Below are 17,019 nucleotides of genomic sequence, written 5' to 3'. Positions count from 1 at the left end.
TTTCGCAATACATATCGTTATCGTTCTATCGCCCAGCTCTAATCCAAACATTTACAAATTGTCAGAGCAGCAGTCCAAACCCAGAAGCTTAGGAGTGTTTGGGTGAGTCACCAACATAATGACACAAAGCACAGAAGTAAATCAATAAGGTGATTTTTGACAAAGAAGGCGACCCAAAGACGACCGTTCATCCAAGAATTCTTAATAACTAAACTGTCATAGCGTAATAGTTCCTCCTCTTTATTGTTTTACAAGAAGAATCTGGCCTCAGTAATCTGACTGGTCACTCACCCTTTCAGCCTGAGTGATTATTCATCATCTCTTTTACTTTAGTCAGGTTGTGTTTGAGCTGGATGAACCTCCTAAGTAATGAGTGTAGAAGTTCTGGTCGTTTTAAGGTTCGTAGCGCTCACGGCTCTGTCGACGTCGTTAGAGGGTTCTATACTATTTTTAGTGTTTTTGCCCAAATGGAGGAATTTTTACAAAAGGATTTAATTTGGTTCCTTTTTTGGAGGCTGGTCAGGTTACAGCAGTGGAAAGTGTGTGACTGTGTATCTGAACACGTGTGTGTCATCGAGCTATAGGGGAGGCCTAAAGGTCCGGCCCACATTTTGACGAGGTGAGATCATCATGTGTGGTGCTGGCTGCGTGCTGTTGCTGGCAGAATGAATGGCCACAACCTGAAACCATCTGCAAAGCTCCTGTCCTACTTAGGGCCCCCCTTTTTCTATATGCTGCTCTGTTCTTTAATTTTTCAGCCTCTGTCCTGAAAATAATGGAACAAATAAAAGCTTCAAGCTGCAGAAAAGCAATAAAGCTGTGCTTCCACTCGTGAACCGGTTCGACTGGTTGAGCCTCTCTTACGTGGTTCTTTTGGCTTCTTTGTTTTCTTTTGCCAGACTTTAAAGCCATCTTTTTCTTTTTTTGCCAGTAGGGCCTGGCTCTGTTTAAGCAAGATGGCTTTCATATAGGAGAACTGTGCGTTTGAAAGCTGTGGTTAAGAATGATCTTATACTCCTGAGAGGGTGAGATATGCAGCTTTAAACTTTAGAACAGACAAAATATTTTGATTATATTCTGGTGCAGATTCATGCATGCTGGAAAGAGAATTAAAGTCTCTCAGTTATTTAAAAAAAAGTGATAATACAAACAGTTTCTAGTCCATTGCAACACTTTGCTGAATACTTTTCATTTCAACAACACAAGCATATTAGCAGTTAAGCAGCTTGCTCAGGATAAAAGCATGATTGAGTCAATCGTGGTCCCGCAGACGGATGCAGAGAAAGCCAGGCAACGCTGTGCAAACAGTTTTTCTCATGCAGATGAAAGCTCCTGATATGAGAGACTCCATTATTCCTTAGTTATGTCATAAATGTTGTTTCTCTAATGGTCAGTCCACTAGTGAGTGCAAGATCCTAATTTTTAATGCTAAAATAGAATTGTTGCCATCTGTGAATTTATAGAAAAATAGTAAAGCACATTGTTATTTTTAGATACCAAATCAGTTATTTACTTGCATTCCTAAACAGAAAAATGTGTTTTTATGGCAGGTGGTCTAATGAATATGTTCAGCACTGTAAGTAGCAACAGGATGTGTGCCTGCTGTAACACACAATGGATAATGAAACCAGCAGAACTTCAGTTCTTCTAATTGAAGCTGCCTCTGAAAGTGAGTGAATTCCTACAGACGCACAATGCTGCACCGCTCTGTCATCACACTAATAATCATACAGTTATTATCGTGGAATATGTGCTGGCTTAGCTTGTATTGGACCGTACGGTGTGGACAACAACTGGCAGTTATGGCAAATAGCTGTCTTTTTGTGGCCTCGGTGTCTTTTGATGCAATTATGTGATGAGTAATGTGGGTCGTTGTGCGATTAATCGCACAATCAGCCCGTCTAAGAAGGGCACAGATCGGCGTTCGAGTGGAATTCTAGTTTTTTATTTATTTTAAGTGAAAGTACCAGCTGAACGTTTCACCTGTCACTCTCTCTTCTAAATGTGGTCGTTTTAAAATGTGACACATATTCAAAGAAATTAGTTGAGAAATGTTGAACAGTTTAAATAAAGGCGTGAATATAGGTGGCCTGTTGGTTATGTAATATAAAGCTCTGTGCTGGAAGCTTAACATCTTACTCAAGCACATATGCCTTTTTCAGATCCTAAGCCTCCTCCTGCCACGCTCACTCTTTCAGACAGGAAGTTCCTGTTATCCCGAAGCACCAAACAGGAAGTCGCTACGACATGGGAAGTAGCAGCAGTAACTCTGTCTACTGTTAGCTCAGAGTCTTGAGGGGTGTGGGCAGGCCAGAGTATTGTATTGTAGTTCAGGAAGTGCAGAGGAGGCCATAGCATCTGCTGATCCATTGTTTATCTCTTGCTTATGAGTAGTTATTCAGGCTGGGTGGCATTGTGTGTGAGTCTGGGGAAAGCTGGCATTACTGTGATTAAGTCACAGTGCCAGCCCATGAGTCAGCCGTCCTATAAACGCACACGTATGCAGAGGCCTCCTGTAATCATACCGTTCAGCATCTTGCTGAAAAGCAGAACATGCTTCGCCCTGCAGTCCGCACACAGCTGACATGTAGCAGTACATGTCAGCTGTGCCACTTCAGGGTCTATTCGTGTGTTGTGACCACACCACAGGCTGGGGTTTGATGTGGTCCCCATCTAGACATGGGTGGAGTGGCTTAAAATGACTCCAATCTGGTAAAACACCAAACCACAAGAGGAGCAAAACTGGTGCATGAAAACTTTAACATACCTCTTGAACCTTTTCACTTCATGTCCTGCTTAATGTTACTTTTCAGTCCGATGAATCAGCCTTGCCGACTCACATCTATTGTTTTAGATGGACCCAAAAAGGCTCTGAGGTGGGAGCAGCACTTTGGCTTTAGCAACATTTTTTTTCTGCAGAGTGCAACACTGGAAAAAGTTTTATGACCATCAAAGATGATCATCAAAAATTATTCAGCCTGAAAAAATAAGGCATGTCAGAAATCTGATGGCTGCAGTGGGAGGTTCCTCTTGAACTCGGCGCCGAGGCTCTGGACCAAAGGCCTTCCTTCAGAAGCTGCAGATGCGTTATCAGTTATGACAGCAGGCTTGATACCTTCTGTGCAAGGTCATCACACAGACTGGACTGACTGTGGCATATCGGCCGTGATTATCAGAATGAACTGCTGTGGGTTTAGATTGTCTCGTTAAATAAAAGAGGAAATAGTTCTGAAGTCTGTGAACCCTAAAAGCGCTTTAACTTACATCCTGGATCCAGGATCCGGCTCTGTGCAGATCTTTGCATCTGCCGTCCAGGACTGTAGCTCTGTGATGGTGGAGCTGTCATGGATTTCAATATAACCTTCTGCAAAGGGCTGATAGGTTTCTGTGCTCATCAGTCATTGTACCCTTCAGAGGTTTGAGAACCTTAATTAGGTTCTCCAGTATCCTTGACATAGTTTCTGTGCATGAGACTCTCCTGCTGTTCTACATAGCGCTCCAGCATGTCACGTGCTTGTGAACAGGCCATTCCAGCTTCTCCTGCTCGGTTTTCAGGGCACGGCTGGCTGCTGTGCTTCAGTGGACAAACAGGAGCCTGTTTTACTGAGACACACAATCTGACGCCCCAGTTCAGCTGCTGCATTGATTGCATTTGTTGTGTTGTTGTTTCGTCTGTAATAACAGGGATGTGCTTTTGCCCTTCATTTCCATTCCGTCACCGTTTGTCGGCGCGTCAGCGAGACGCTAACGTGTGTGGCCGAGCCTGCAGAGTGACACGGTCCATCTCCGCTGCGATGTAAACAGAAAACTCAGTGGTTCTGCAGGTTAGGGTCAGAGGTTGCTTTAGTAAGAGCTCCACGTGGTGTGGTAAAAATTCCTCATTGTGTCTTTTCTGAAGCGTCATCTGGAGGGGATATTGTTACTTCATTGATACCCTGAAATCCTGAATGCTTTGCAGCAGCTTTAGGCTGCATCCTCAGCTGTGAAACCTCCCACACTCCTGCTTTGGTTGTAGCTTTTAGCCCTGACTGTTTAAAAGCTGCAGGGAGTAGACGTTGTTCTTTCCTACCCGGCTGTCTTCCTTGCGCTGCCAGTAAACACACCGTGGCGATGTCTCCGTAGGTGCCGTGCCGCCGATAGCATGAGCCCCACGTGTTGCACAGTGGTAGCGCGCTCAGTTTATCCGCCGTCATCTTTGGAGAGCACAAAATGCTCCCGCGCAGCAGACTGAAACGATGTTCCTGCTGATGCATCCTTTAACTCTGCGCCTCCTTCATCATCACCGCTTGTTGCCGTTTCCACGACCGACTCGGCAGCTGCGCTCGTCACTTAACCCTAGTTCAGACTAAACACACTTCACAAAGATCAGAATTGCTGACATTCTTGCACTAAATGAGAATCGGAGAAAAAGTCGTGTGTGCCCGTTTCCTCCTTCATGGATTGTGCAGAATGACTCCTCGTGACCCCGCCGGTTGGTTCCTCTCGTGGTAGCTGTTCCTGCTTGCAGATTCAGTATGCCTGTGCTTCTGCGGAGGTGCCAGTATTTTTAGATCCTGTTCCTAAAATATAGACAATTGTGCAGTTTATTGTGAAACTTAAGTTGGGCGCAGATGGTTTAGAGTTAAAAACGACTTTTTACACCAGAGCAAAACTCCATCATTTAGCTTTTAAGTTGGTTTCTGTCAGTTTCTGATTTGCTTTCCAGGCTTTGCTAATAATAGGGAGAATTTGTTACAATCAGCCTTTGCATACTGAAGCGATTACTTTTTCCCCTCGACCACGACTACCACCACCGCTTTATTACCACCATGCATCCAGGAATTGATTTAGTGCTGTGTAGCTGCCAGGTGATAATTGCCCTACTTTTTAAAAGCATAAGTTGCCATTTCTGTGTGTGATTGTTGTAATAATCAATAAATCTAATTAGAAAACTCCCCAAAAATTACTTCTACAACTTTTCTCTGTCCAAACCGGCATCATTGTGTTTGTTTTGTCTAGAAAGATTACAGGAGATGGAAGTATTTGTTTCTGACGTCGACGGCGTTGTGATGCTTGAAAGAATCCGTTCGTTGTCGGCGGTTCAGACGAGCTCGAAGGGTTTAAGCGTAGTCAGTGGGATATATTGGCAGCCTGAAGCCAAGCTTAGAGCAAGAACTGTGCAGAGATGTGGTTGGATTCAATCGCTGCCAACATCATGTGATCTCTCCAAAGCATTTCTCACATTCATGTCAACAACAAAGCGATTATTTTGTCTCTAAGCACCGATCAGCCTCGCCTCAGCGTTATGCCAGCGATGATATAGATCCCTGCTGCTTGGTTTTCCAATGTAACCGGTAATAGATGAGTGTGTCTAAGGCTTCAAAAACATGACAGATATAGTTTTTAGTTTAAACTTTCTGCTGCCAAACGAGTAAACATGTCCACCTAGCACTTTGAGTCATTTCTGCATGAGTGACTGCCGTTGTCCGCTGTGAATGTGGGAACTGGCAGTTGCTGTAGCGAGGTGTCGGTGTCAGGGCCTTGGCAGCGCCTGTGGAAACTTTAACTGAAGCTCTTTTGAACTGTAAAACCTGAAAGGATGCAGCGATGCTCCGGGACACATCTTCACTGATTACAAAGTTGTCTTAACGTTCCGCTTTGGCGTCAGTGTGCACGCTAAAACTATGCAGAAAATGGGGAAATACAACAACTTTCAGGGCAGCAAAGTCACAAAACATCCAATCTTGTGCAAAATCAAACTTTCCCTCCACGCTGGGTTTTCTTTTGTTTTGGTTTCTTCATGTTTATGCAGGCTTTCACTACATCTCATGTTTAAGCTGTGTTTAAATTATATCATGTCACACTCGCTTGTTGAGACAAACTGCTCATAAACTGCACAGTGAAAGACACTCCCCCAGTGTTTTGTGTGTGTGTGTGTGTGTGTGTGTGTGTGTGTGTGTGTGTGTGTGTGTGTGTGTGTGTGTGTGTGTGTGTGTGTGTGTGTGTGTGTGTGTGTGTGTGTGTGTGTGTGTGTGTGTGTGTGTGTGTGTGAGGGAGGAGCTTGTCTAAATAGGGATGTGAGTCTTCAGACTGGTAGGTCTGGCTCTCTGATAAAGTGGGAATGTACGGGGAGTTGGATACCAGTGAAACCGGCTCTCTGCAGGTCGAAATCAGTGAGAAATGTGCGCTGTGTGATGACACGGTCTCCCGCGTATGTTTTTCATTTTTGAGGGACTGTTTTAAAATTCCATTCCTTATGGAGCTGATTAACCTTTAAAGGTACCTGTCTGGCTCTGCTGAAGCTAACATAGGATAAGTCCCAATGATATTTGATGTCCAGTCACTGACAGCAGATTTTGCGGCCTGTCGAAACCACATGTTTTTAAACGGTTCATATCAGGTGGATCGTTTCACCAATATTAAAGCTTGAATGTGAGAAAGGACAAAAACACATCACAACCACTCTGAATGCTTATCTAAATGTCTGTCTGCTTCGTCTATTCACATTTGGAGTTCATACTTTGGATGTGGGCTCATTTAAAATAAATGACTAAACACACAGAAGTGGGCTGAAAGCTCTCTGTATGCAGCGCGTGCACTCGCTGTAGATTGCCAAGGTCCCTTTCACCTAGTTGTGCCTTTTTTCCGCCTCGTTCTTTTTCTGCTTCTTTTATGAACTTGTTGAGGGCAAACCATATTGCGTAAGAGTTCCTATTAGGCCTCGTCTTTCCATAGACAACGTGCAGCGAAACGGCTGCTGTATTTCCTCATACCTGCTGCGCTTCAAACCAATCAGACGAGCTGATGAAGGGCATGTTTGAATACGAATGATGCTGCAACATGTTTAGAATTCCCTCCGTGCAGCAGCCTGGGTCCTGCACAGATTTCCCAGGGTTTGGTGCTGGACACCGAACACATTTACTGACCTTCATATAGGGAATAGAAGAAATAGAAAGAAAACCATTTAAGCAAACAGAATAAAAACAACTGCATGGTTGATCTGAACAAGCAGACAGCTTGGATAAATTGTGTGCAGAAAAAAAGGGGAAAAACCTTCGTGAGTGGGTGAGTGGAGGCCCCGTCTGAGCAAGTTCAGAGCTGCAGACTGTTCTGGTCTCTCACACACACACACACTCACGTGCACACACACACACACGCACGTGCACACACACACACACGCACGCACGCACGTGCACACACACACACACACACACACCTCATGTGAGCATCTTTCATCATCCATCAACAAGTAACAACTCTTCCCTCACTTCCTTCAAGGCAATATTAAAATCACATTTTGAGTTCTTTTTTTGCACTAAAACATAAAAATTGATCAAAGTTGTTCTTGCTTAAAGAACAAAAAAGAGCAGATGAGCGTGCACGGACAGAGCTGAAGCACAAGGGGTGTAAATATGCAGGAGAAAAGAAAATGGGTCAACGGTTCATCCTAAGGAATCTCAGTCGTGTTTGTGTGTGCGTGTGCGTGCGTGTGCGCGTGTGTGCGTGTGTGCGTGTGCGTGCGTGCGTGTGTGTGCGTGCGTGTGTGTGTGCGTGTGCGTGCGTGCGTGCGTGTGTGTGCGTGTGTGCGTGCGTGTGTGTGTGTGCGTGCGTGCGTGTGTGTGTGCACTTGCAGTCTTTTTTCCAATCTTCCCCGACACCAGTGTATCAAATTCACCCTGCGACCGCCTTACAAAACAGAATGTACTTCCTATTTAACATGCATTGAGTCAACTTCCCCTGTGGTGGCCTTGTTTTGTGTTTGTGTGTGACCATGTGAACATCTCATCATGAAGAGGGGGAAAACGTGCTATTCTCGTAACGTATCCGTGCAATAAACAAGGCGCCTCAGAGAGGCTGGGTGAGCCTGGGGTCGTTGCGCCTCTGGCTGGGTTGCAATTGGCCCGAGACCTGGAGAGAAACGTTGGTGTGACACGGCCGTACAGAGGGTCTGCCCCAGCCTCATTTATCATTTCTGACCTAAGCTTTCTCACACACATTGACCCCGAGGAGGTGCAAAGAGCGATTCAATGAGAGTAAGAAAAGGGCAAATTCAGATGAGTTGCAGATGCTTACCCCACTCACTCCCACCCGCTTCTACAGTTTCAGCTTCAAAACAAGGTTTAACCCAGGACTGTGCAGCCTCTTTGTAGTTACGGAGGGTTGTTGTGACTTCAGCAAAGGTCCTGATTCCACTGATGGCTTGAAGGTTAACAGTTTAAAGAAAAGCTGCAGAGGTTTAAATGACTTTGGTAGTGCTGTGTGTTCTGATGTCTTCTCCTGTACACAAGCCCGACTGCAGTTTTAACCACTTAAATTCATTTTTTCTCATTATTTGACCAGAACATTGGGCTAAATTGTTGATTGGTTAGATCGATGCGCTCTGTGTAGTTGACTTTAATCCTCTTCTCTCTTCCAGGCCTTTGGGAACGCCAAGACAGCCCACAACAACAACTCCAGCCGCTTTGGCAAATTCATCCAGGTTAATTATCTGGAGAGCGGCGTGGTCAGAGGGTAAGTAACACCGTGTGTGTGTGTGCGTGCGTGCGTGTGTGTTCTCTACAGCGCTGCGTCTTCCTCTTTACTTTTCTACCGCGTCACATGGGCCTTCCTATGTTCACTGTGTGTATATGGACTGAAACTTGCAACCACTAGCATGTCCTTCCTTTTTCTCAGCAGCCAGACTCTGGTTAGGAGCTGCATCAAAGTCTGGTCAGCCGTGTCACTTCCTCATTTCCTCATCAAGGCAGAGGAACAGATGCTCAGCGTCTTTAAAAAAAAAAAAGGCAACACGTCGAGCTTTAACAGGGCTCTAGACTAACTTTTTGCCATGGGCGTGCCGGTACGCCTAACTTTTTAAAGTTAGGCGTACCGGCACAAAAGTTAGGCGCACACAAATTTTCTAATAATTTATGTAATATAATGTGTTTGTCTGGATACACTGTGCTTTTTCAGCATTCAAAGATTGATGACACCGTGTCAGAGCACTGGCTATGAATTTCAGAAGGATCAGGCCTTAACAGAAAAGTTAGCAATAGTTCTTTTCCTATTACAGCTACATCCACGTCTGTCGTGCCTAGGCTGCTCACTAGGGCTGGGTATCATCACTGATTTCTATAATCCATTCGATTCTGGTTTTCAAAGTCCCGATTCGATTCAACTTAGCCAGAAGAGTCAGAAATATTATAATTCTGATCATTTATCAGTACTGACTTCATCAGAATTGTGAACATCACAGCAGATGCCTTTGTGTGAAAGTAACTGAGAATAAAACACAGAAAAACATGAAGGAGATTTTCCTGGTCTGGCTTTTTATAGCAGATAACCTTAAAAATATTCTACAATGTTCTGCATATAAAGTTTAAATTTCTTCAGTATTGAACAACAGAAAAAAATAGGCTTTCTTGTCCGAGGTCATTTAACTGAAAAAGAAAAAGAAAAGAAAAAGACAGCAGCCACAGCGCTGTGAACAGCGGTAGACTGGTGGGTAATAAGCGAATGAATAATACAGAAAACAGAGATTGGAGACGGAAACTGTTCTTGAAGTACAGAGAGAGAGAGAGAGAGAGCTAGCTGTGCATGAAGTGTGATTTTAATAGTCGTGGAAGCAAAACAGCAAAATTCATGACGACATTGATCAAATGTGAAGCGCAGTTTGCTGCTTCTTTTGCTGCTGGCTCTGTGAATTTTGGTTGGAGAGACAAAACCTGCAGCTCAGAATCAGCGCAAAAAGACGTAATCACAGCGCGGACCGGACGCATCAGGATCGCTGAGCTCCGACAGCGTGTCCGTCTGCGGGCCGTCGGATGAGAAAGCCGAGAAAGACAAAGCTGATCCTGATGCGTCGGTCTGTGTTTACGTCTTTGTGTGGAGTCCGTGTACCTGCTCTCATCTGCTGTTTGGTTGTTGTTGAAATGGTTTTGTGAGCTTTAATCTGAGAATCTGGCGTTTCTGGCAAAACACAGTTATTTAAAAGTCGATTCAGGATTTAATGAATTGATATCGCTTTATTCAAGCTACTCACCTCCCACTTCCACCTGCACTTTCAACTGGACCACGGCCAATCAGAGAGGTCCCGCCCCTTACTATCTCTGATTGGTTTAGTCCACGATAGGGGCAAAATGTGTGTCTGTTGACCACAGGGAAGGTTACAGATTTTTATTTATTTATTTATTTATTTTTTGCTACCCGAACATTTGGTCGCACAGGTGCAACCAAATATTTTTTTTTAGTCGCACCACTGAAAAATTTGGTCGCACTCTAGAGCCCTGTTTAACTGCAGCGAACATTTAGTACAGTGTTCAGACTAATGACTGACACAGTGATTAATTCTCTGGTCCTAAAAATAGGCGGTGAATAAACACGTTGATGCCTGTGCTGACGATGTTCAGCTCCACACTAGGTGGGTATCCCCAGCCTGATAGCACCAGCTCTCGTTGCTCAGCCTCAGCTCTGTAATTCGATCCGAGGAGTCGATTTTAGCAGGCTGAGGCTTTTCTGTGATTCCCACCAAAGATCGTTATCTTGCAGAACATATCATATCTACTCAAAGCACACCGCCCAGCATATTTCACCACCATTATTCTTTCTAGTGTAGACTCTTCTAGGCGGTTAAGGACTCAGGAGGCCACCACAGCTCTGCTCTGTAGACTTGACAAAGGCTGTGTGTCTCTCCGTCTCCAGTGGAGTGGATCAGCAAAGAGGAAGCTGCTGCTCGCCTCGGCTCTCTGAACTGACCGACAGTCTGCATGTTTTTATGCTCTCCGTCTCTCAACCTTCTTCAGCTCACGTTCAGCAAACATCAGCTGTTCTCAGATCAGCTAATGAGTAGGGATTGTTATTGATGCACCATCTGTTGTATTGCTTGGACACCCCTGCATGCCTGTGCACATTCAGACGTTTGCAGAAGCCTCTAACAGGTTCAAGTGCAACTTACCTCAGTATCTGTGGGCAGCGTGATCAGGATTCCCGTCAGACGATCTTGTTTGTTACAATAATAATGATAAACAGCATTTTGTGGGTGTTTTTGTGGTCATGATGGGCACAACTGATTACACCCCGACGTCACAGAGCACGTAAGCTAGCGTTTGAACTTTACGTTGTCTGTCTCTAGTCGAAGCTGCAAGCCGGTTTCTCACAGCACAGCTCTATTCTTAGTGTCAGGACTGGCGTCAGTGCTGTTTTTGCTTGGCTACTGAAAAACCAACTTTGACTTATAAAATCTGATTTGGCAAACTTTATGGCCTTGGCCTGGTGCAGCAGGTAAATAAAGCTGCGTATCTGTCGACTGCAGTGAAAACACAGCCTGCTTTTTCACTGCCCTCCGTCTCCTATTCAGTCAAATACATGAATCCTAAGCTGTCTGCGGCCGGCGTGTTGCTGTGTGATGACACACGTCCAACCATATCTGAGAGCTTTGTTCCCTCTTTGATTGTTCTGACCATCTGCCCTCACTTCCCCTGCTCCTCCCCGCAGTCTTTATTAGCAGCCCACTTTCACAAGTGACCTGGGAGACACAGACACAGCCGAGTGACCTTTTTTAGATCAGATGATTCATCCTCCTTCTGCTTTTTCTCATCCTTCCCCCCTCACTGTGTTTTTCTCCATCTTGCAGGGCAGTGGTGGAGAAGTACCTCCTGGAGAAGTCTCGTCTGGTCTCTAGGGAGAAGAATGAGAGGTGAGGAATGACGGGGTCTTGACCCTCATGAGGTCGTCTTATATAACCAGGACCTGCAGTTGTGTTTATTTGCAGATAATAAACACTGAAAAGCAAGTTTTGACCAACAGTTAAGAAGATTCGTTGCTGCACATTGAAACCAACTCGTCGCCTTGACGCTGCCTCTCGTGTTGCTCACTGCACTGTTTCCTACCAACTAGACTGCTAGTCTGTCGCTGCTTGTGTGACTAATATGCAAACAGTTATTTCACTTTGGTAACTGAGAAACGCAGTCAGAGCGACGTAATCCTGCTTCATCATTCTGTTTTCTCTGTGGGATCTATCAGTGAGTCAAAGGAAGAGGCCGACTGTCACAGATAAACTGACATTAACATCAGTGGTTCCTGCTGAATGCTGATGATGATCTTTAAAAGAAACACAAGATTAAAAGAGTATAATCTAAAAAGTGGGACTGACACTAGTTTATCCTTTGTGTATATGTGTGTCTGCCACATGGAGGTGTGCGTATCTGTCCTTAAAAACACACTTTAAACTCTGGAGCTCAGCTGATGCTTCGTGTGTGTAGAAAAGCCTCCAGTAGCTGTTTTTAGGTGGGAGACGAGCTTCCTGTCGAGGTTTTCACAGCTAGTTTTGGAAAATCTGTTCAGCTACTGCTGCCGATTACGTCACGTTACCCCCCGCCCACTGCCGCCTGCTCCGTGTGCGCCGTTAATCACATAGTTGCAGTTGACGGTGCGTCTGCTGGGTGGTGTTATTGTTTCTTAGTGATAAGTGTGGAAACTCATTACTCCCGTGTGCTCATACAACAAAGCTACCTGCTCGCTGATAGCGCCAGTGGAAAACTTCTGTAAACAGCACCGAGCTTCAGACTTTATAAAGTGTGTTGACTCAGTCTGTTTGTGGCCATAAGCTCGTACATCTACTAATGAACAGCAATGGTATAAAAATGAAGGGAACTTTTTCCCTCAGTAATAACTTGGTGTAAAGTTCATATTTTTTTTTCCTTTTCCAGGAACTATCACGTGTTTTACTACCTGCTGCTGGGCGCTTCAGAGGAAGAACGAAAGGAGTTCAAATTGCTGCCGCCTGAAGACTATTTCTACCTCAAGCAGGTACAGAGTCGCTGCTCCGGCGCCACAGGGGCCTCAGTCGCCCTCCTCCAGGGCCGCCTGTGACAAATGTGATAAATATGGAAATGAACAACATTTGTTTATTTAAAATATTTGTCTGGTGTTTTGGCCCACAGCATCTGCTCGATCTGCAGCTGGGCTTTAGCTAAGATAACATTTAAAGCAGGTTTTATTTAGGAAGCTGCCTGCATCATTTTAATGTTTCATAGCAGGCTCACGTTTTGCTTTTGGTTTTTTCCACCAGCAATGGAAATGTTTCTTAAGTATTAAGGAATCAGATTTGAGTTACACTCATCAGGACGGCTGATGAGCTCATTTATACCTAAAATGAAGCATTTTCAGATAAAGTGTGACGTCTCTTTTGATAGATCAGGAATCAGCAAGCTTTCCTATCTAAACTATTTTCTCCATTTAATTTCAGTCTCCTGTTTTCGGCCCACCAAATAACTTTCCTGTTGATTTTTAACCTTTGAACCTGGTCATGGGCGTGGCCTTTACAGCAGGGGTCAGCCACCCTGAGCACTCGAGTTAATCTGAGAAGGTGCATCAAAAATAAATGGCCGGGCCAGCGGTGCACATCGCAGATTAGCTCGCGTAGACACGTTAGTTGTGCCGCTTCTTAATGACGCTATCTCAGCTAACAACCCCAACTACCAGATTCAGCTTGTAATTGGCTAAAAATCACTCCGCCTACCGGTGACAGAGGCGTTGCTAGCTGGCAGTTTTTACGCTTCAAACGCATCAGGGATCTGTCTGCTCAGCATCAGCACCATGGAAATACACACAAACACAACCACTGATATAGAGCGTTATTACATGTATTGCTAATGCCACGGTTGCTATGGCGCAGTGACGTCTGAGGGAACTTTAGACGCCACTCGTCATCAGAAAGGTGGCCGACCCCTGCACTACAGTCACACCGTGCTTCCCTTTGAGTGACCTGATATATTCATGAATGCAGCCAAGCTGCAGTCCGTGTGTCCTGCATGTTAATGAGCCGCTCTTTGTTCTCTCTCGTTGTTATTCCCCTCTCCTCCACCTGCTTTTCACACGCCTCCGTCCTTCACCCGTGTGTCCGTTTTGCGCTTCACCTTTTTATTTCCATCTCCAAACACTCGATAACTGCCTCGTTCTTGTTCCTCGCAGCAAAATTTTAAGATTGAAGATGAGGAAGATTTGCGTCACGATTTTGAACGGCTGCAGCAGGCGATGGAAATGGTCGGCTTCCTTCCCGCCACCAAGAAACAGTAAGTGAAGTGAAAGCCTCGCTGTTCCACGCAGAAGCATCTTTGCCTTCAGTCCTGTAAACACGAGTTATGTTAGTGTGAGCACTGAGTCACATTACCAGCCCCAGATTACAACAAAGATACTTTTCAGAGCCTGGCAGTCTCTGCAGCTAATGAGCCAATCAGCCAGTTTATTAGAGACGGCGTGCAGCTACTACAATGGCTCTATTCAGTTCACAGCTCAAAGGGACGCTCGGGCTGAAGACCAGCACCACACGTGTCTCATGTTTGTCTTCTTTCTAAAGTGTGTCATTGTTATTATTGTGTCGCAGGATCTTTTCTGTGCTCTCCGCCATCCTGTACCTTGGCAACGTGACCTACACGAAGAAGGCAACGGGCCGAGATGAAGGCTTGGACGTGGGCCCACCAGAGGTCCTGGCAACCCTCTCTGACCTACTAAAGGTAACTTGAATGTGTGTTTGTGACTCCGTGCTTCAGTTTGTGTAGGTGTGTGCGGCTGCCACTGTTAAACTGCTGATGTCACTCAGGTTAAAGAGGAGCTGCTGGTGGAGGCGCTGACTAAGAGGAAGACGGTGACGGTCAACGACAAGCTGATCCTGCCCTACAGACACTCTGAGGTGGGCTCAGGAGCATCAGTGCAGTCTCTCATTAGCGTCTACTTCCTCTTTATTCGTGCTTTGGATTTCTTCTTCCTGTTGGTGTGTTCTGGGTTTTTCTGCCTCTAACGCTCTGTGCATCGCCCCCTCTTTTATCTCCTATCAGGCCATCACAGCACGAGACTCTATGGCCAAATCTCTGTACAGCGCCTTATTTGACTGGATTGTCCTGCGCATCAATCACGCACTGCTCAATAAGAAAGACATGGAGGAGTCTGTTCCAGTAAGAAACACACACATCAGAAAGTGCAAAGACATGAAAAGTCCAGTTAGGTCGCCTCCCTTTGTTCGCTTGGCGCTGGCGTTCACTTGGCGTTCTGGTTGTTTTCCAGTGCTTATCCATCGGTGTCCTGGACATTTTTGGCTTCGAGGACTTTGAGACCAACAGCTTCGAGCAGTTTTGCATCAACTATGCAAACGAGCAGCTGCAGTATTACTTCAACCATCACATCTTCAATCTGGAGCAGGTGAGACGTGCAGTGGACGCTGCACTGTCAGGAGGTTTGCCTTCGAGCGCCTCAGACTCTCTGTTTATAATAACGAGCGTGTGAAGGATGACTCATCCAAACATTACCCGATCTCCGCGGAGGAGAACCGTTATGTGGGAGTTCGTGCTGGTTTATAAATCAAGTTATTGTAATAATATTGCATTTTTGTAGTCAAACATAACTTTGCAGTCACACGATGGTGCAGTTTGTTTCTTTTTGAGACTAAAAATCCAGATATTTGGGTTAAAAGAGCAGCGGTGACACGTTTAACCTCTTAATGCTCTGTCCTGTCGCATCCAGGAGGAGTACCAAGCAGAGGGCATCACCTGGCACAACATCGACTACATAGACAACGTGGGCTGCATCCATCTCATCAGCAAGAAACCCACTGGCCTGCTCTACCTCCTGGATGAGGAGAGCAAGTAAGAAAAGTTTATTTTAATCGACGTCGATTTATCCTGGTTTTCTTTTTCCCTAATCTGTGCTTCTCTCATCGTTCCTTCTTCTCTGTGTCTGTGACCCAGCTTTCCACATGCCACAGATGAGACTTTATTAGCCAAATTCAAGCAGCAGCACCAGTGCAACAAATACTTTGTCCCCACGCCGGTCATGGAGCCCGCCTTCGTCATCCAGCACTTTGCTGGGAAAGTAAAATATCACATCAAGGTAGGGAGTGGAGACAAAAGGACGATTGGACCTCGGTTTGAGTGCCAGGGTTTGTGTCTCACTCGTAACTGCCTCTCACCTCACCAGGATTTCCGGGAGAAGAACACAGACCACATGCGCCCGGACATTGTGGCGCTGCTGCGGAGCAGCGACAGAGCGTACGTGCGGCAGCTCATAGGCATGGACCCGGTGGCCATGTTTCGATGGGGCATCCTGAGAGCTACGATCAGGGGCCTCGCTGCTTTCAACGAGGCCGGTCGCACCTGGGCAGCAAAAACTGCAGGTGTGTTATTAGTGTGAAGACATGCCAGATTAATTATTTAGCACATGATTAATCTTAATAACTGAAATGAATCGTCTGCAAAATAATCTGAATTCTGCAGATGAATTAATTGTTAAGCTGATAATTATAAAAGACTGCATTGGTTTCAGTGAAAGTAAGCGATCTGATGACTTTCACTGCTGCAGTGTCTCTGCTCCGTCATTGTGCACATAGAAGTAATGCAGCCTGCAGAGTTGAGGCTAAAGTTTCTCCAAAACTGTTCCCACAAGTCTGATTTGCTGCCTTTTTATTTGCATTATCAGGATTAAATATACTAAACACACAAAAAAGAGTCATGTGACTTTGATAACACCTTTTTCCTGCCAGAAACTTTGAAATCGAACGGCTTTCCCGATGTTAATAATGATTTTTCTCTCTTGTGTTTGTTCGGGGTGTCAGGTGTTATCCGTCCAGTCACCAGAACTCCTTTAGGAGAGCTTCAGCGGTGCAATACCGCAATAGAAAGAATGTACAAGTAAGTAACGTAATTCAACACGAAACTATGAAACTCGCCTTCTGGGTGTCGTGCTCGGGCTGGTTTTTTAACCTTCAGGCTCTTCTGGAGGAAATCTGTGCCTGTGGACGTGGCAGCTAATAACGGCGTTATTGTCACGAAGCACAGACTGATTATTTTAAACGGGATCAACATAATGTTCACCCTTCATGAAGCTGCCACACACACACACCAGCTTCCTGTTGGAGGTGAAAGATCTGGACCTCCACATTGATCCTTTCTGCTTTGTTACTGTCTAATTTGAATTGAATCCTCAGCACTGGCACAGACGCATCTCTCACCAGCGCCACTAAAGATAAATCCTCCTTCACTTTACCTCCGTCACCCATATCCTCTGTATGTG

The 17,019-nt window shown here is 45.3% G+C and overlaps 1 protein-coding gene across 8 annotated transcripts in view; it reads left to right on the top strand.

The window, feature by feature from the left end:
- myo9bl (myosin IXb-like) overlaps window positions 1–17,019 on the top strand; it is a 55,712-nt gene that overhangs the window by 25,709 nt on the left and 12,984 nt on the right. For all 8 annotated transcript variants that reach the window (XM_085449488.1, XM_085449486.1, XM_085449484.1 and 5 more), the window contains exons 5-16: window positions 8,396–8,490; window positions 11,591–11,653; window positions 12,666–12,765; window positions 13,930–14,030; window positions 14,342–14,471; window positions 14,558–14,647; window positions 14,793–14,909; window positions 15,019–15,153; window positions 15,475–15,596; window positions 15,699–15,840; window positions 15,928–16,123; window positions 16,562–16,637. In XM_085449488.1, coding sequence (XP_085305614.1) covers window positions 8,396–8,490; window positions 11,591–11,653; window positions 12,666–12,765; window positions 13,930–14,030; window positions 14,342–14,471; window positions 14,558–14,647; window positions 14,793–14,909; window positions 15,019–15,153; window positions 15,475–15,596; window positions 15,699–15,840; window positions 15,928–16,123; window positions 16,562–16,637 — 1,367 coding nt within the window. The remainder of the gene's footprint in view (window positions 1–8,395; window positions 8,491–11,590; window positions 11,654–12,665; window positions 12,766–13,929; window positions 14,031–14,341; window positions 14,472–14,557; window positions 14,648–14,792; window positions 14,910–15,018; window positions 15,154–15,474; window positions 15,597–15,698; window positions 15,841–15,927; window positions 16,124–16,561; window positions 16,638–17,019) is intronic.

This window comes from Copadichromis virginalis, linkage group LG23 (genome assembly GCF_057382275.1).
Source record: "Copadichromis virginalis isolate Kocher_CV1m ecotype Utaka linkage group LG23, C_Virginalis_male_GT1.1, whole genome shotgun sequence".
In the NCBI taxonomy this organism is placed as follows: Eukaryota; Metazoa; Chordata; class Actinopteri; order Cichliformes; family Cichlidae; genus Copadichromis; species Copadichromis virginalis.
The sequence above is the reverse complement of the archived record's forward strand: the minus strand, read 5'-3'. Positions and strand labels throughout refer to the sequence as shown.